The sequence below is a fragment of the Melospiza georgiana genome, chromosome 13 (assembly GCF_028018845.1).
Source record: "Melospiza georgiana isolate bMelGeo1 chromosome 13, bMelGeo1.pri, whole genome shotgun sequence".
Classification (NCBI taxonomy): domain Eukaryota; kingdom Metazoa; phylum Chordata; class Aves; order Passeriformes; family Passerellidae; genus Melospiza; species Melospiza georgiana.
Window position 1 is genome coordinate 19,573,324 of NC_080442.1, and position 19,368 is coordinate 19,592,691.

General features: G+C 47.1%; 1 protein-coding gene across 1 annotated transcript in view; it reads left to right on the top strand.

Annotated features, from left to right (window-relative positions):
- The first annotated feature begins 239 nt into the window (after positions 1-239).
- Positions 240-19,368, top strand: part of PIAS1 (protein inhibitor of activated STAT 1) — a 51,089-nt gene continuing 31,960 nt past the window's right edge. Inside the window, exon 1 of the mRNA XM_058033758.1 lies at positions 240-282. Within this exon, the coding sequence (XP_057889741.1) occupies positions 259-282 (24 nt within the window). The 5' untranslated portion in view covers positions 240-258. The remainder of the gene's footprint in view (positions 283-19,368) is intronic.

The following is a 19,368-nucleotide window of genomic DNA, read 5'->3' on the forward strand; positions in this document are numbered from 1 at the left end:
CCGGCAGCACCGCGGGGACCGCGCCGCGCACGGCGAAACTTTACGGGCAGGGCGGCGTCCCGGGGCGGCTGGGGAGCCGCAGCGAGAGCCCGGCGGGTGCGGCGGACCCGGCCGAGGGCTCCGAGCGGCGGGGCCGGCCCGGCCGAGGAGGCACAAAATGGCGCCGCGATTCAAACGCTGCGCGCTGCGGGCGGGCGGGGCGGCGGGGGGGGGCGGTGTCCCGGCGGGGTTCACTGCGCCTGCGCGCAGAGTCGCAAGATGGCGGACAGTGCGGAACTAAAGGTAAAGCGCAGCTCCGGGTCCCCCCGCGGCGCCGCCGGGGCCGCGGCCGAGACCGGCCCGGGGCGAGACGAGCCCCGTCGGGGCGGCCGCGGCGGAGCCCCGCCGGCAGCGAGGGCTGAGGGGCGGGGTGGGTGGGGAGCAGAGCGCGGAGCTGCCTCCCCTCGCCGCCTCCCCTCGCCGGCCGCGCTCCGCCGGGCGGCCCCGCCGGCAGCCGGGGCAGCGCGGGCGGCTCCGCTCGGCGCCCGCCGGGTCGGGCCGCGCCGCCGCGGGCGGAGGGCGGCGGCCGGGGGAGCCCCCGCGGGGGGCGGCGCGGCCGCTGCCGGGGCGGGGGACGGAGCCCCGGGCGCCCCGCGAAGTTTGCAGGGGAGTCCGGCGGGAGCGACCCCGGCAGCGGCGGCGCCCGCGGTGACAGCGGGGGCAGCGCGCCGGGGAGGCCGGCTCGCCGCCCCTCCGGTAAATAAAGAACGTCACAAGCAGATGTGGAGGAGTTCCGCGGCGTTGAGCTGGCGGCCGTCCCTGTCATCCTGCGGAACGCGTGGAAACGGGGCGCTCCGAGCGCCCCGCAGCCCGGCCGCCGCTGCCCGGGCCGGGGTCGCCGCGTTTGGGGCGGTTCTGGAGGATTTTTTGGGGGGGTTTTGGGCGCTCACCCGCGGGGCAGGAGCGGGAGGAGCTCTGGCGAACGCGGAACTTCGCGTTTCCTAAGGCGCAGGAGAATCAGCAGGTTTGAGGAAGAGCAGCGTGGATGGAGGGTGGTAAGGGAAAGCATCCGCCCCACAATCCGAGGAGGGGACCCCCCGAAACTTTGCGGGCGCTCTGAGGCCGTGCGTGGGTGCAGGCTGAGCCCTGCACTCCCTGCAGGGTGCTCGAAGTTGCAGTTTCCTCGCAGTTGTCACAGGGTCCGTATTCACCAGGAGAGCTCCTGCCTCTGGAAGTTCGCAGTGAGCGGCACGAATCAGGTGGATGTGAAATGTGTGCGGGCACGGGCGTGTGAAATGTGTAGCATAAACTACAGAATATGTCAAGTATGACTAAGGAGATATTTTGTCTTTCCCCTGAGGTTTGGTAGATCTCAGTTTTCTGGGTATCAAAGGTATCGTGCACTTTCGTTTTTAGATGTTTAAGGAGCTGTCAGCGGGTGAAGAAATATCAGATCTTGGGTGTGTTCTGGCTGGTGTGGGTCAGGAGCCTTCAGATCCTCCTTTAAATCCTCCTCTGGCCTCTGTTTTTCTGGCTATCCTCAGACCACATTGTATTGCTTGAGCTGTGGAGTCCTTAAGCCTTTTTTCTTTTCAAACTCTGCTTCCCACATAACGAGATCAAAGGGTTAAGATGTGATTCCAGTGCTCAACTTTTTGTTAATTTTAGCGTGGCAAATGGAATAGAGTGTTTTGGTAAGTAACTGAGAGAGTTTCTTGGTGCACAGCAGCCAGCTTGGCTTTATGTGATGCCTTTATTAGCAAGAGGGACTCAAAAGGAGTTCAGAGAGGTGGGAGATAGGGAATAAAGTCATTCCAAACCTCTTTATTGATCACTGTTAGAAATCTCCTCCTTGAGAGCCAGCAGAGAAAAAACAGAGTTTTTTTGAATTTATGTTTCCTAAAGTGCTGTTGCCTCAGGGATGTGGAGGGTAAATACCAAAGTTACTATTTTATTGTCAATTCAGTTTTCTGCTCGGGTTATGACTGGGGTGGTACTTGCAGGCAGGGATGGGAGGATGACTCTCTGTGAAAAGTTGGGCTTTTTGCTCTAGCAACAGGAGCTTGGCAGTTTGCTTAACAAAAAAAGTCATTACTTCATAAATTCATTCTTGGAAGACCTCAGGACATTCTGAGTTTTTTTATTTTTAAACTTACAAAGGTGGGTGGGTGGGTGCTGCTCTGTCAGGAAGGACAGGGGGCACAGAACCTCCTGCTTGGGCTTGGAGCTGTCACCCTGCAGCTCTCCAGGCTCTCAGGTGCTGCAGGGGCTGAGTGCTCCTCACAAAAATGTGGCGTCGTGGCTGGGGACACTGGCTGTGTTTTAAGCAGGAGTAAATCCCCAGAAAACATGCTTTTAAGTTCCTTTTTTTTTGGGAGTTGAAAGGTAGCTGAGGGAGGGTTCGTGAATAAGACTCTGCTCTTTGAAGAATGACCAGTGAATTCCTTTAATTATTTTCTTAGGTAAAGCCTTGTACGGTTCTCCTCTGATTAATTAGCAAATGGGATTGATTTCAAGTTTAGTGACCTTAAAAAACTAAAATCAACTGTAATACTTGGGCTGGGACTCTTTTGCCTGGCCAGAAAAAGTTTGTCAGGAAAACTTACTCAAGTTTCTAAAACTTTGTTGCCTTCCTGTGCAAAGAGCCCTGGGGCTGTGTGTGTGGGGAGCATGTGGAAATTGGGGAATGTGATATGATGGGTGCCATTGCCAAAGGAAAATTAAAGTTCTCGCTCCCTCCAGAAAAACAGTGGTCAGTCTTACTTGCCACAGTTTTTCATGGAGTTTTAATCATGAAATTGCCTTTCCTGTCATCTATTTTCTTACCACAAGCAAGAGCCTTTCAGCCTTTTTTGCCCCCATTTGGGATTGTTTGTTTTGTGGGGGAAAAAAAAAATCAGATAAGATGAAACAGAACTTTGCAGATCCCAGCCTTGTGAGGTTCCCAATTCCCGGGTACTCAGGAAGGTTGGGGTAAATTGAAGCAGTGTGTTTCCCTTCCTGCTGCTGAAATAAGGTAACTGCAAAGTTTGTTCTTGTGCAGAGTTCTCCCTCACTCCATAGGCTGAGGCATATGTGAACTTTCCTGATCTTAATTACTATTCCTGTCTAATTGCACCCAGACTCTAATTTATCTCAAGGTAAGCTATTTAAAGCTCTTTCTAATTGGAAGGAGTATACTTGAGTGATTAAATCTTTCCTTCAATATTTCTTACATCTCTTTAAATTGGTTATTAGATTGTTGTGATCTTTGCCTTCCACTCCAGCATTTTGGAAATCATTACACAGTTTGCAATAATCAATTCAATTAAGCACGGATCAAAGAATGAAAAAGAAAAGCTTATGTTCAAGTATTGTCATTCTTGATACTGTCCTAAGAAGCTGGTTTGGAAAGCACATGCTGGGAGGTTTTCTCCTTTGTTCTCTCTCCTTTTAAGAAAGTGCCTTTGGGGATTGAAGAGATCCCTGGTGTGTTTCTTGTTAGACATAATTTATACTTTAAAAAAAAAAAAAAAAAGTGAGCCAAGAGTTTGAATGAAAATTCATCACAGCATTTCCACACAATGGTGAGGAACACAAACCACTTAGAAATATTCTCAGTTGGGAAATACCCCTGCCTGAAATCCAGGGAGGCACTTTTGGGATAACAGTGACAACAGTGACAAATGGACCTGTGGAATTGCATCCCTTATTTTAATAAACATAATCTACCTGTTTCAGTGTTCAATTAGAATTTTACACTTCTGCATTACGAGCTCTTCCTGCTTAATCCTTTTATAAGTTGCTGAGGTTGTGTGTTGCTGAGATTAAAGTAAATATAATCCACTTTTCATTGTTATCTGAGCCCTTGGATTACGTTTGCTCATGCTCTAATTTGGTGTGTGCCAGCACAATTGTATTTTTCACTGCTTTTTGGGCTGGGTATCTTTTTTTTGAGCTTTAGGTCATCAGCACTGGGGTTGCAGATATCAGAGGGATAAAATTGGCAGCTGAACTGTGCAAGCCTCAATCCATAACCCTTTTTTATTGCCAAGAAACCCCAGATTGTTGCATGCACATAAATACACTGCCAGAGAAGTTTGGGTAAAAGATCCTGGGAGGATCTCTGGGTCTGTGCAAGTCAAATTCACTTGAGGAGGAAGCACCAGCATTTCTTAGCAGTTATTTTCAATGGATTTCCAGATGATTTTCTTTTGGTTATGAAGGTATTTAGGAATCCCAGTTAGAAGCAGGTAGGAGATGCACCAGAAAAATGTTCCTGCAGGGAGGAGAAGTGCTCAGGACTAGCTGGCCTTTGGTAAGGATATTCATGGTCAGGCACACAAGAGAAACAGTTAACAGCACGCCATGGAGCAGGGCTGGGGAGCTGGGGTGCCTCTGACACGGAGGTTATTGATGGGGATGGAGCCTGAGTGCTGTGGTTCAGAGCCCAGCGAGGGCAGCTCGTCCCTAATGCGCTTGGCACGGTGGGATGGAGTTCCTGGAATCCCTTCTCAGGGAAACCAGCCTCTCAGCAGTTCTCTGCAGTGCCATTAGAGTGAAAACCAGACCAGGCCTTCGGGCTCTTGAGGCTCGAGCGCTCCCTGTAATTGTTCTGAGATACCCCCAGCCCAGGCCTTTCTCTGGAGCATCTCCTGGAATTCTTATTTGTCCTGAAGCTTGGGGCAAGGTGAGGGCTGACCCTTTAGAGCATCTCCTGGAATTCTTGTTTGTCTTAAAGCTTAGGGTGGTTCTGACCCTTTAGAGCATCTGCTGGAATTCTCATTTGTCCTAAAGCTTGGGGTGAGGGTGGTTCTGACCCTTTAGAGCATCTCCTGGAATCCTTGTTTGTCCTGAAGCTTGGGGCGAGGTGAGGGCTGACCCCTTAGAGCATCTGCTGGAATTCTTATTTGTCCCAAAGCTTTGGGTGAGTTGGGGGCTGACCCTTTAGAGCATCTCCTGGAATCCTTGTTTGTCCTGAAGCTTGGGATGAGGTGAGGGCTGACCCTCTGCATCATCTCCTGGAATTCTTGTTTGTCTTAAGGCTTAGGGTGAGGGTGGTACTGACCCTTTAGAGCATCTCCTGGAATCCTTGTTTGTCCTGAAGCTTGTGGTGAGGTAGGGTCTGACTCTCTGGATCATCTGGAATTCCTGTTTGTTCTAAAGCTTGGAGTTATTTGAGAGCTGACCCTTTGGATCATCTCCTGGAATTGTTTGTCCTAAAGCTCAGGGTGAGGTGGGCAGGTGCTCTCCATCCCTGTGGCATTGGGCTCTGCTGAAATGATGGAATCTGAAGCCATAGTCCCTTGGTTGCTTGGGAATCAGCATTTTGAGAGGGTTAATGTTTGGATCTCTCAGTGTCCCAGAGGATTTGTGGCTGGAGAATGGATTTTCTCTCTTGGGGCTTTTCTCTTACATGAGGCCTTGATGTTTGGCTCTTGGCAATACGAGGAGAGGATTTCACCTCCAGAGCTGAAGTTGTGTCAGAAATGTCTCTTTGCTTTTGCTGCTGTGCTTTCAGTGTAGAAACTTTTGCTCTACAGGTGCCCTTCTAATGGAAAACTTGGCTTTATCACCCTCCATAAAAAGTAGGAAAAGCCTTTTGAAAATCCCAGATTTCAAGGAAGAATGCAAACATGGCTTTTACGTGAAAAACTTCTCTGTAAATACCTTGTGTGCCTCAGCCTGTGCTGCCCCCCTTCACCTCTGATTAACAGAATTGTGCCTGCAAGAATCACAAATAAATGTTTGTGTTGTTCTTGAGCAGGAGAAAAGGAGAGATGCCCACCTGGGGCAGCTGGATTTTGGGATCCTCTTGCTGAAGCTCAGGTATTGATTGTGCTCTGTCTCTGCTCCAGCTCTGTGCAGACCAGTGAGTGCTGAGAGTGTTGGTTTGGGCTTTTTAAAGTGGAGATGATTGGATTTTATGATGCAGAAATTGCACGTAGTACCTTCAATAGCAGTCTGTTCATGGAAACAAATGCCTTTCTTAAAAGTAGAGTGAGTAGAGAGAGCAGATATTGAAAAATCTTTTGCTAGGGAAGGGGATGAGGAGGAGAAAGGAGCTTACAAAAGACTGCTTATTTCTGTAATTTTACTCAACACTGTCAAAGCCATTTCAAACGTAGTCACTGCCATAAAACGTGGCTATTTCAAAGTAAATTAAAAGCTTGGGGGCTACAAGACAAACTGGAAGTATGAAAGCTTTGAGAATAGATGGAGCTGAGGCTGGGCCAGGAGATGGTAGCTTTGCTCTGATCTTGCAGGTTTTCAGGCAGAATTCTGTGGAACCAGGTGAACAGGATATTATTGTCCCTTCAAACCTTTTCTTCTCCCTCTTTGGCTGAGGCTGCCGTGGCTGGTGCAGCTGCATTGATCCGGGAGCTGCTCAGCAATTTGCTTCATCTGCTTTTCCCTCTGGGATTGGGGCTGTCCCTGCTGGTCTGTTGTGTCCCTCCAGATTGGATTCCAAGGCTAGGGAGGAGTGGGAGGGTGTTATGGGCTTGTCTGGAATATGGGAAACAAAGAAATGAAAAGCCAGGGTACAATTAGAGCAGAGGTCAGCCTGAGCTTGACCTTCACGTCTATGGGAGATGATATACAAGAGATTTATATGGGAAGTGGCAGGATAATGAATGGCAAGGAAGAGGAGCCTCCTAAAGGCTGTGCTGGGGGAGAAGGGAGCCCTGGGCCCTGCAGCAGAGCAGGGACTCTGTGGCCACGTGGAAGTTTATTTAGGGGACACAGATAAGTGCTGTCACCTCACGGGCTGCACTGCAGATGCTCTGCAGTGAACTTCCCGTGTTTGGGTTAGGCAATGGGAATGAGCTGGCTCATTGGGAGTAAACATGGATGGGCCCTGCCTGGGCTGCAGGAAATGCTCCAGGGGCCGTTTCCATGCGGGAAGGACGCCTGACAGCAGGCAGGGAGCAGGGGCAGCTCCTGTCTCTGCCCTGCTTCGGGGCTCGCACAGCCAGCCCTCCTCCTGCACACATTAGGAGCATCCCTTCATCTCTGTAGGGGCTTCCTTCCCTGTCCCTTATCTGCTTGTGGTGTATCCTGAGTGCTTTTCCCCCGTTTCCAGCTCTGATAGAAATTGTCATGCTGAATTCTTTAAGCCAGAGTTCAGCAGGGCTCTCCCGTTGGTTTTTCATGGTGTTTCTTTCCGTTTGACACCTTCTTGCTCCTTGATCCTGACCACCCACAGATGATTCGGTGTCTCTGCTTGAGAGGGGCTGTGGGCAGTCTCCAGCCCGGGCAGGATCAGCTGTGGGGTCAGAGCAGGTCACTCAGGGCTTGGTCTGAGACACCTCCAGGGATGGAGATGGCACCACCTCTGTGCACAGCCTCTTCCTTGGCTTGGCTGCTTTCGTGGTGCACACAGGGTTGGTTTGGCTGTTTTTGCTCTCCATCCCGAGCCTCCTCCTTCGCTTGTGCTGTGTGCAGTGGGAGGATCGTGGCTGTTTCCGTGGTGACCTCCTGGACACCTTGGAGGGTTGCCAGGAGGTTGCTCCAAAGCCTTTTCTCCACCAGGCTGAAGGAGCCCTGTTCCCAAACCTCCTGCCAGGCCATCCTGCTGGGCCTCACTTGTGTGACACAGGATTCCTGGGAATGGGCTTTGGGCAGGTGATTCCATGCCACAGTGCCGTTCTTGAGGAGTTTCCACTCCTGAGGATTTCTGTTTGTGCACGTCCTCAGCAGTGTGCAAAAGTACTTCCTGAGACTGTCCACTGATCCCAGTGGAAAAGGTGGGAATTGCTCCCAGAAATTAAAATTTCATAAGCAGTGAACCTTTAGAGAGGAGAAGGTGACACACAGCTCTTCACCAGGAGACTCCATGAAATTATTGTTTATTTTGAAGCTCTCCTACTCCTTCCCCTTCTCCTGCTAAATCCATGGTTCTAAGCATGTGGGAAACTGAGCTCAATCTCCTCCTTGGTGGCTGCAACACCTGAAGTTGCATCTTTTGTGGTCACAGCCAGTGGAGCGTGCAAACACGTGAGAAATGTTCTCAGAAATTCGTGCTGGGCAGAACTTGGAGGCCTGGCTTTTCTAAGCTGGGCTTACACAGGATATTCAACTGAAAATGGGACATACAGGATGGTTTATACAAGATATCCAACTGAGAAATGGTTAGTTAGTGTGCAAAATAGAATGTAGGGTGAAAATAACAGCAAAGTGAGTTTGCCTTGGCAATTTAGCTTAGGTGTAGCTCCCTATTCTGTATTTTTTTGTGAAAAGCAGAAGCCAAATGCAGTAGGGATAATTTGGTTCAGGCAAAATCTGTGATCTGAGCTGCAGGAGAGTCCTGTGAAGAGTCGTGTGGATGAGAATGTTTTTGATGCATTCATTCCTCGTCTTGTTTCTCGAGACTCCCTAGACAAAATGATCTCACTTCTGTGCAGATGTTGTATCTCGTTTCCCTGGTGCAAAATAAGAGCCTTTGAAGCAGTCCAAGTATTTGTGGAGATTCTCAGCTTCTTGGAAAAGCTGTTGGAGGCAGCTCTGCTCAGGCTCTGGATGGAGCTGTGAGTGCACCTAGAAATGCACAGCACCGGGAACGTGGGACACAAACAAAGCTGTTCTTTTTGGTAGGTTCTGTGTTGATTTAACAGCCTCTCATCTGTGAATCTGCTGAGGCCACTCCATGGCAGGGCTTCAGAATTGAATTTTTTTTTTTTTTATTTCAAGTATCAGAACTGTTGTTGGTTTGAATCACAAGGGTTTGAAATAATATTTTTCCAAAGGGTGTCCACCCAGGTTTTCATTCAGTTAATTCCCGCTTTTGCCTCTTTGCTGTTAAAGTGTGTCTCTTTCTGTTCTGCAGTGACATTTTTATTTGAGGCCTCGACAATGTCACTTGGCTTTTAGAGGAAATGGCTGAAAATAAACGTGTTAGAAACTGCTTCTTGGGGATGGAAAAGTGGCTGTGGTGGTTCAGACCAGGGGTCCATCCTGCCTGGTGGTGTCTCCTGCAGCTCCTGGAAATGTGTGAGTGAGGAAAAGCAACAGCAGGGAAAGGTGGGAGAAATCCCTCCCTGCAATGTTCCTGCATCTGCAGGCGCTTCCCCTCAGCCCTCTGCATCCAGTGGGGTGCATGAGCCATAATAAATCTGTTCTCAAGGGCCTTTCCAGGTTTCCTTGAACCTTTATAACCTTTATTTTGGGAGGGATTTCTGACCCTGCCTGTGTTCTTTGGAGCCTGGTTCCATGCCTGGGTGCTGTGATGGAGGAGGACAAACAGCTCCTCCCTGCCCATCTCTGTGTGCTGCTCGTGGTTTTCTAGATTGGATCACAGCTGTCCCCAGGTCCTCTGTTTTTAGGTTGATAACTCTGAGCTTTCATTATTTCTTCATTAGGGAAGTCATGCTGGACTTGTGCCATCCTCTGACATTTCCACTTCTCATCTCTGTGTATATATGTATATATAATTATTTAATTTGTTTTTTATGATGAGACCACCGAACCCACCCACACTTGGACCTTTGGGCGAAGCAGCAATTGACATAATTTAGAATATTTTTTTTTTTTGCTCTCTGCTCCCTCCCAACCATTTCTCCCAGTGATTTGTGTGCTCGCAGCTGAGCTGATGTTCTCATACCTGGTTTATCTTGGGCCCAGCAGTGGCAAAGGTCACTGTGCAAAGCTCAGGCCTGGCTGCTCTGCTTTCCCCACAAGTTCTGGACATTAAACTGGGCTCTGCCAGTGATGCTCCGTCCTTCAAACCCCTCTGATCCGGGATTTTCTGGCTGTTCAGGAACAGGTTAAGGGAGAGTGCAGTGCAGGACTCCATGCATGACCTTCCCCTATTGTTTGCTCAGAACAGCTCAGCCCGGTGGTAACACAAGAACTTTGAATAGCTGAGCATCCAGGGCTGCTTCACTTTCTTAAAGGAGTTCCTGGTGCTGGAGGAATGCTCAGCTCGTGTGTGCACACTGGATTTTCAGCCTTTCCTTTGACCTGTTGTGTTGTTTTTAAACACACGGAGGACTCTGAGATGGTGCCAGGCTGCGTGGAGGGGAAGCTGAGATGTGTTGGAACTTGTTTCCCATGTTCACTTCACTCCAGAAGTTTGGTAGAATGTGCCTCTGTTTTTTAGAGGACATTCACAGAGTTTGGTAAAAGGCTTGAGCTAATTAATAATTAATTAACCGCATGGACTCCATTCCTTGGGCCCACATGATGATGTCTTGATGTCTCTATTTTTATTTTTCCTTTTGCTATAGAGGCTGAGCAGTATTGTGAAGCAGTTTAAACATCCTTACCTGGAAGTTTTTTACCTAGGGGTGGGTCAGGAGGCACAAAGGTGAAGCCAGTTCATACTAAAAATCTCTGCTGCAACCCAGAAATTGCCTTGTTTTGTCAGCAGACCCTAAATAATCCTGTGTGTGTAAAAGGGACAGGCAGGGAATAAATTCATGAACGTGTGAGAGTTATTCAGGGGCCATTAATGAGCTGCAAAAGCCTTGTCTATATGCAAATTGCTATTCAGGGTGGGATTTGGATGAGTTGGTTAATGAGGTGGGGCAGAGGTTTGGGCAGTCAGGATGAAAAGGAGCAAGGATGGAACATCCTCCTCCCTCTGCCCCAGAGTGGGATGGCAATGGGGCAGGAAGGCTCGGAAAACTGAGGGAATGTTGAATCAGAAACTGCAGCTCTCTCACCTGGTTGGGATTTTGATCATTTTGCTATCAGAGTTCTCCCTTTGGATCCTTTTGGAGTTCACTTGCAGTGGTTTTCATGGATTTGGAATCCTAGGTGTGGCTGAAACTTGGCTTCTAAAAATCCCCTCATTCCATCAGGGTGTTTGTTTCTGTGCAGGGTAGGGGTTATTGTGGCAATAAATTAATTGGATTCAGTCTGATTGTGAGGAGAAGTGTCTGGGGTGGTGGGTTGGGGGAATGAGATCTCCCTCTTCCCACCAAGCAATGTCCTTAGCATGTGCCAGAGTGCTGGGAAAGCGTTCCTGAAGGCCCTGCTGAGCTCTGTGTGGGCCAGGAAAATATTGCATACAGAATATATAGAATTTCCTAACTCGCCGCGTGCTTGAGCCCATAGCTAACGCTCTGGTCATACACATAAAATGCAGTTCTCTGGCATGGACAGCTCTGGAAGCTGGAAGGACAGAATACCCCAGATTTTGAGGGCTGAAATAGGATTGTGGGGTTGGTTTCAGCTTTGCCAGCAGTTCAGGCCTTGCCCAAGATGCATCTTTGGCTGTTCTCATTGCAAACCATTTTCTTTCTCCTCGTTGAGGGCTGAAGAAAAGCAGGAAGATCTGCTTCCTCTGCCATTCTTCTGCCCTCTCTGTGCATTTTGCACAGTGGGGAGAAGCCCTGCTTGGGGCTGATATGGAAAACTGAATTTCCTGCTGAAAACTGAAAAACTGAATTTCCTGCTCCCCCTTTCCCTTTCTGTGTGCCCGGGGCTCTTTGGGCTCCAGCCCTGGGATCTGCATTCGGGCCTTGGCACGTGCTGCTGCCATACAGAATACAGAATTTATTTATTTAATTTATTAAATCCGTTACATTTATTTATTTATTTATTTATAACAAATAGATTGCAGTTCTGTGAGAACAGGAGGTTTTCAATGGGAGCTGGACTTCTCCCTGCCATACAGAATTCAGAATTTATTTATTTAATTTATTAAATTTACATATAAAATTTTATTTATTTATTTATTTATTTATTTATTTATTTATTTATTTATTTATTTATTTATTTATACTACATAACTAACTAACGAAATAAATAGCAATTCTGTGAGGACAGGAGGTGTTTTTCAACAGGAGCTGAACATTTCCCTGCCAGGATTTTCACCTGGCCTTGAATTCACATTATAAAACTACTTTTGCTGATTTCTCTCATTATAAAATACATTTCGGCACTTTAATCTATGTCACTATGTGATGTAAATATAAATTCTATACTATATATAATTTAGTTTTAAAAATTTTATTCATTTATAATAAATATTATTAATATTTATTATTGAAGAACTCCCTGCCAGGATATAAATATTATTATTTATTATTATTGAAGAACTCCCTGCCAGGATTTTCACCTGGGCTTGGATTCACATCCCAGAAATATTTTTTTTTCTGATTTCTTTAATCATAAAATACATTTTAGCAGTTAATCAGTATCAGTATGGGATGTAAATTTTCCTTTTCCCCCCCTTTTCCCCCCCTTTTCCCCCCCTTTTCCCCCCTTTTTCCCCCCCTTTTCCTCCCTTTTCCCCCCCTTTCTTTCCTCCCCCATTTAAGCTATTTTGGAGCAGTTAGTGGAGATTTTTCACTGATTTCAGGGAAAATCCCAACAAACCCACTGTGGGATGGATGTGACCAGGGGGATCCTTGGTGCCCCCTGACAAAGCCTGAGCTCCAGCCTTGGGAATTCATCTCTTGAAGGGAATTTTCCCTCAAATTCCAAAAGAAACTCTGAATTTTGTCACGTTCCAGTTTGGCTTTCATGACTTTTTTCCCCTTTTCCAGTGTGAATTGTGAGCTGATCACTCCAGTTTTGCAGTTTTCCCTCTCTTGGGGCATTAGCAGAGCCATTGGTTACTTTTCAGGGAAATGAGATTCAATTATGTACTGCCTTCACCCTGCTGTTCAGCACTTTGCAATTCAGTATCCAAATTTAATATGATTCTTAATTAAACCTTCTTGAGATACCAGAATAATAGTCAGGGATGATGTCTTCTGTCTCCTGTGCTGCATCCTAGAAAATGGGACAAATGAGGAGAAAAAAGGGGATAGTTTGGATATATTTGAGTGCATAATCTCATCTCTGGAAGTGTTAGCTCATTTGGAGCTAATTAATAGCAAAGTTTTAGTGGGTAACTAATTTTTCACTTAGGCCACGCGGGGAATAAATCACTTTGAAGGTACAGAAATAAGATTGTGTTTTCAAATCTTGGAGGCAACTCTGCATCTCTTATGTCAATAATTTATTTTAATCAAGCTGGAGTTGACAAACACAAGGCAAGCAACGCTGGCTGTTGGTGCAGCAGGGGTTTTACAGAGTTTTACAAGCAAACATCATCCCCTGGGAATGCTGGTCTTGCTGAGTGTGTCCTGCTGCTGGCAGGCTCTGGGAGCTGCTCCTGGAGTGCATTCGTGGAATTCCAGGTGCATTCTTCTCCAGCTTTCTCTCCAAATTGGCTCACAAAAGCTCCCTGTGCTTCATGCAGGTATTTGAGATATTTAGGAAGTGAGCAGAGGTTGTTTCTGGTGGGGAAAGGATGGCTGGAAGGGAGTCTGACAGGAAAATCTGTCTGGAAATCCCAAATCTCTCCAAGAGCTGGTGGGATAATTTCTTCTTAATTGTGGATTCCACAGTGGATATTTTATTGTTTTAAACCACAGAGGGAGGGGAAATCAGTGTGGATTTGTGACCTCCTATGTGGCTTCTTAGTCCTGTGTTTTTTTACACAAGCAGACAGCACTTCAGACCATTCCTGAGTGCTCTGACAGTTGTTTTATTTTGGTTAGAAGCTGTGATCCTGAGCGGACACTGGGTTTAGGAAGCTCTTTGCACATCTGTCTGCATCTGCCTGGGGCTCCAGTGCACGTCAGCCCGTAGGAGCTGGCTCTGCTGTCAGCCAGCAAGGCTTTGCTGCAGAACATTCTCCATAAAAACTCAATTTGTCTGGCACTGACCGTCTCCCAGATAATTGTGTTCACCCTTAGCCTCAGGTGTGTTTGCAGAGAGGCTCCTGTGGCAGATCCAGGAATTCCTAAACTGGAATTTCTGCCTTTGCTCTGTGTGGAAATCATTCCCAGCTGCTACGAGAAAAAACACCAGGGACAATTAAGTTTAAGCGTGGCTGAAAAGAACCTGGAGCCTCCAAGAAAATGGAGATTACCACTGTGTCAGCAACCTTATTTAATACCAAAAGTAATAATATCCTTCACCTAGCAGGGAAATTCTCCTGGGCCTGCTAAAACTTTCGTTACGGATTAAGATAAAACGGGCCTTGCTTTAAATCAAACCTGCTTTAGACATGACTTAAGTCTTGGCAGACTTCTCCTAACAAATCTCTCTCGCAGCTGGAGCAAATCCCTGCCCCAGCAGCTCTGCCCAGCCTGCTTGGTGTGTCCTCATTGCCACCACTCAAAAACCCCACAGGGTTCAGTTGAATTTGGGGGTCTGGTCTGTGGCTGGATCCTACAAGAAAACCCCGCAAGATTCAGTGGGCAGACTCTGAATTTGGGTGTTTGGTCACCCAGTTTGGCTGGATCTCCCTCTCAGAGGAAAAACTGTAGGAAAAGGGCTGGATTTAGGGTCTAGAAGTGCCAGGTTTAGGTATTTCCCATCTCCCAGAGCACAGCCAAATCCCACAGGCATCTGCCAAAAGCACAGGACAGCCTTTAAGAGGTGGGGATTATGTTAAAAATTCCAAATTCTGCCTTTGCCCAGCAGCAGTTCAGGGGGCTGGGGCTGCCTCTGTTTGTTTTTCCAATATCCTGTCACTCGTCACTGAGTTTTGGGACTTTTATCACCGTGGGTTTTTGGGATCCAGGCAGTGACAGACATCCCAAAGAACTCGGTGACATCACTGGGGTGGGATTAGCTGGAGAGCTCTGGCTGGAATTGACAGGCTGGAATTTCAATTTATTGGTGTTCAGGTATGAAACAGCATCACTGAGCTTCCTAAAACTGAGTTTGGGCATTTATTGGTGTTCAGGTATGGAACAGCAGCACTGAGCTTCCTAAAACTGAGTTTGGGCATTTATTGGTGTTCAGGTATGGAACAGCAGCACTGAGCTTCCTAAAACTGAATTTGGGCATTTATTTGTGTTCAGGTTGTTTTATTTTGATTTTATATTCAAGTTGTTTTATTTTGATCTTATATTGGTGTTTGCAATTGTTTTATTTTGATTAGAAGCTGTGATTCTGAGAGGACGCTGGATTTAGGAAACTCTTTTTTAGGAAACAGCATCACTGAGCTTCCTAAAAGTGAATTTGGGCATTTATTGGTGTTCAGGTATGAAACAGCATCACTGAGCTTCCTAAAACTCACTGAATTTGGGGCTAGTCAGGTTTTACCAACATAATAAATATAAACTAGAATAACTGCTTGCCAGGGGAATATTCCTTGGGTTAATTATCTGTAGAATTCCAAGTTCTGTGCTTGCATGGGCTGGTACAGAAGGATTTTGGTGGGAGATCCTGCCCAGAACTTCCACCTCAGGTGCTGCAGTTTTTATGATTTCCTCCCTGCCAGCTTCTTAATGCTAGCACTGAGCTTAAAGGTGTAGAAGCTGAGTTGAAAATGGCACAATCACAGAATGGGAAAGGCTGAGAAGGCTGGCTCAAGGGTCAGGATGTTTCTATAAATAGGTTTGCAGCCATTGAATTGACAAGGAAATCTGCTGTTTGTGAGCCTGCAAAGGTAAATAACACCTGCTGGCTGCAGCTCTGTGGCAGGGAATGCATTACTGGGGAAATCAGGAATGCAGGTTGAATTTAAGGGAGCCCAGATCTCTGGGGTGCCATCAGCAGCTCTGCCCAGGCTGTTGGGGCATTTCCAGCATTGTTTTGTTGGCTGATTTTTACTGTTTCAAGCCTGTCAGTTTGCTCCTACAATTCCAGCCTGGCCTTTCTGAGCACTGATACCCTGTGCACACAGAGCTTTCTTTGATGAAGAAATCCTCAATCCTCTTGTACGTGCAACAAAATCATATTTAAACCTGCTGCTGCCTGGTTCCTTCACTCCTCTGGTTCTGCCTCCATTCCCAAAATCCTGCAGGTGCCAAAAAAGAGCTTTTCCTGATGGAGCCCTCCTTAAAGCCTGGAGGATGTTGCATATTTATGATTGTTCTGCTGTGCTCTGAATTGCAGGGGCTCCAACCTGTGGCTGTTGTGGTTGCTGGACAAAGGCAGGAAGTCCCAGGCTGTCCCTGCAGCTTCCCTCACTCCCTCCTGCAGGGTTTGCTCACTCCCTCCTGCAGATTTTGGGGAGAAAGAGCTCAATTTTTATAGTTCAGCCTTGAGAGTTTCCTTAGATGAGCCTTGCAGGTGGGATTTAGGGCTAGGGGATGTGGGTTATTAAAAATGGGGATGTTTTAACCTTTGTGATTGGCCAGGTTCACAGATCTGAAAAATGCCAGAGTTCTGTGTGAGAGTCACTTTTCCAGAACGTTCCTCTCAGGGGTTAAGGAGGCTGCTCAGAGCTTGCAGGAGCTGTATTTTTACAGCTGGGGCTTGGAGTTTACTGGGATTCATTCAGAACCATTTCCATACTTGTCTGACACTTCCTCATTGCTTTTCTTAGAAAAAAGATCAATTTTACGTTTTTTTTTACCTGTCTTTTGGAAGTGATACCAGAATTCCTTTTTGATAAGGGGGAAATTTCCATTGGTGTTGTCCTTCACCTGTGAAGGAATTTGCTGCAGAGCTTGCTCTCTTCAGTCATAATGACCCTTAATTACTAAAAAATCACTAAAGCTAATCACTGTGTTTTTAATAACAAATTTACTATCACTGCCTGAAATTGCTGTTTATAAATTGATGATCTCCCATTTATTTTTTTTTCTCTCTTTTTACTCATTCTCTTCCATCTTTTCACTGGGGTTTGAGGTGTTTTTTTTTTTTTTTTTTTTTTTTTTTATTCCTATATTCCCCCCTTTATCTTTCAGGTTAATGGGGAGGACCTGTTGGATTGCTTTAGGCACAGAATGTGGTGTGGGCCCAAGCCAAATGCTTCTTGATGTTCTGGCAAATAATGTAAATATGTTTTGGAGGCTTATTCCCTGCTTCTGCTTATCATAAACATCCAGGAATAACTCGTTGGGTTCTCCTGATAGATCCTAGGGCTGATAACTGGAGAAATGTCCTTTTAAAAAAACAGGGATCAAACTTGGATTTGAATATTTTGCTTTGAGGACAGTTTTGGTGCTACTGGATGGGTGAAAAATGCTCAGCCTTGTCCATCACTCTGTGGATGCTGCTCAGTTTATTAAAATATAAATAAATATTGGTTTTTACCTGGTTTTTACCTCTCAGACAAGTCCCTCCCTTCTAAAAATGGGGAAAATAATTCAGGTTCACAGATTATTTCCCTGAATAATCAGTGCCTGTGGGACCAGCCACAGGTTATCCAGGGAATGTCTTATCCAGAGGCACCTACACTTGGATTTTATTCATTTTTAAGCTTAATTCCTGATTTTCATAGGTCATGGAGGCCAGATGCATCTCCTGAAAATGCTCTGAGCTGCTAAGCTGTGCTGAGGGCTGGAATTCCTGGAGCTCAGTCTGGGAATCTTTCCTTGGCTGGAACAACTGGGTTTGTGTGGAAAGTCAAATTTCATCTCTGCTGTTGCTGTTGCAGAGAAAATCCAAGTAAATGATTCTTACCTTCTTACCAGTTTTCATCTTTAATAGCTTTTTTTAAAATGCCCTGATTATTTTGGGCAAGAGCTGTAGGTAGAAGATCCCTTCCCTATGGGTAATCACCAGAGAGCCTGAGGGGAATGGCATCAGTGCTGCCCATGGATTACTGCCATATATTTCAATTATTTTTTTCCAAATCTCCTTGGTGGAATACTCCTTGTTTGCAGGTGGGTTCTTTCAGAGTGTTTCCTCAACACACAGAAGTTTGGGATGCTCCTGCAGCAGCAGGAACGGCATGAAGTGCTGGGGGTGACACGGGCAGGAAAATGGCCCGGGTTGGACCCGGTGCAAACAGGGCGGAGGGAAAACAGCCCGGGCTCTTTGCCACCCCTCACAGGCAGCTGTGGGGCTGGTTGGATGCCCTGAGGGGTTTGGGGAGGCCGTGCTGCTGGAGCTGGGGTGCAGGGATGAGGAATCCACGAGTGATGCAGTTTTGGTGCAGGAGCACGGGCTTGGGCTGGGTTGTGGAGCAGGAAATGTCAGAGGTGTGTTCAGAGATCCCTCCTCGCTCCAGGAAGGTGTTCACAGGCAGGCAGAGCAGAAATGTGCCACCACCCCCTGCTCAGCTGGGCTTCTGGAAAGCTTCTTCTGACTTTCACTCTCTGAAAAATGTCTCTCACCATCCTCATCCTCTTTTTGAGCATTGAGTGTCCCCTCAGTGCCAGAATGCACAGTACCAGTGTGTGCTTGAGGCTGGGATTTGTTGGAAACCAGTTTGAAGCTGAGTGCCAAAACCTCGACCTTTTTGGAGCCAAACAACATCAATTCCTTGTGCACTGCAGTGCTGTGTGCAGGAATGGATATTCCCACAACAAACACCTGGAATTGCAGCGTGCAGGATTTCTCTGCAGCCAGTCCTCGGGAGCTGTGCCTCCTTTCATTTCTCTGCAGTTCAGCTTTTTGTTGTTGTTTTGTTGCTTTATTTCTTGTTAGCATAGGGAAATCCCAGCATTTTGGCAGTTCTGCTCAGCAGCCAGGGGTGGGGCGGGTGTTTGTTATTTGGGGGCAGTGTTTGTGCTGGGGTTTGTACCTGGCAGGTGCCCCTGATCTTTGTGCTCCCCTGCTGCAGGCCACAGGAGAGAAATGCAACATTTCCTGCAGCAGAACTCTCTGGGTCTCTGCCCTTCAGCTCTGCTGCTGCAGCTGAGCCAGCCAGGGCTTGGAGTTGAGATGGGACAGAGAAAATGGGAGCAATTGAGGCTTTTCCTGGATTTTCCTGGTGTGTTTGGCAGCACTGGGGTTGTGCTGTCCTGCCTGTCCCAGGGTCAGGATACCATGGATCAGAGCATGGGGAGGGCTTGGGTTTCTGCTGTGGAGCTGGGCTGGTGTCAGATTATGCCCTTTCCTGACCCAGAGATGGGGCAACTGAGAGGTGGTTTAAAACTTTTATTCCATTTTCAGTCTCATGTGAAGGGTGAGACAATTCAGATGTTATAATTCACAGCATCACAATCAGCAGCCAACTATTTCCTAATTACATTTAAGTGTTTCTTGGTCTATCAGCTTTAGCCACACCATGCTGTAAATGCCTTAAAGCCAGTCATCTAAAATTACCCTTTGTGAGTCCTACCACAATGCATATCTCAAAGTTTTATTTCTCTAAAATATCTAGTTTTATTTGTTAGGCCATCCTTTGAAATTGTTTCTCGTTCTTTCAGCAATGTCTGCCCTATTCCATGGCATTTCTAAGTCAGCATTTCTTATCTCTTACGAATCCATTTCCCACAGGTTGGGCCCTGTAAACCCCAGCTGGGTTGGAGGAGGGACAGGAATTCTCCTGTTGGTGTTGTAGGAGCTTTTCCCAGCTCAGCTTCCTAGGGGCCTGTGCAAGGTGGGCATGGTCTGAGGCATTGCCCCTCTGTGATGTGGATAGAAGGTTTATCTATAAATTATGGAAGTGTAATAAACCCACCAGGTTTATTGCCGGTTTTAGGGATGGATCTGTCAGGGCCCTGAGCACTGCAAACAAAATTGTTCTTGTCCTCCTGTGCAGGAATGCGCGGGGTGGGG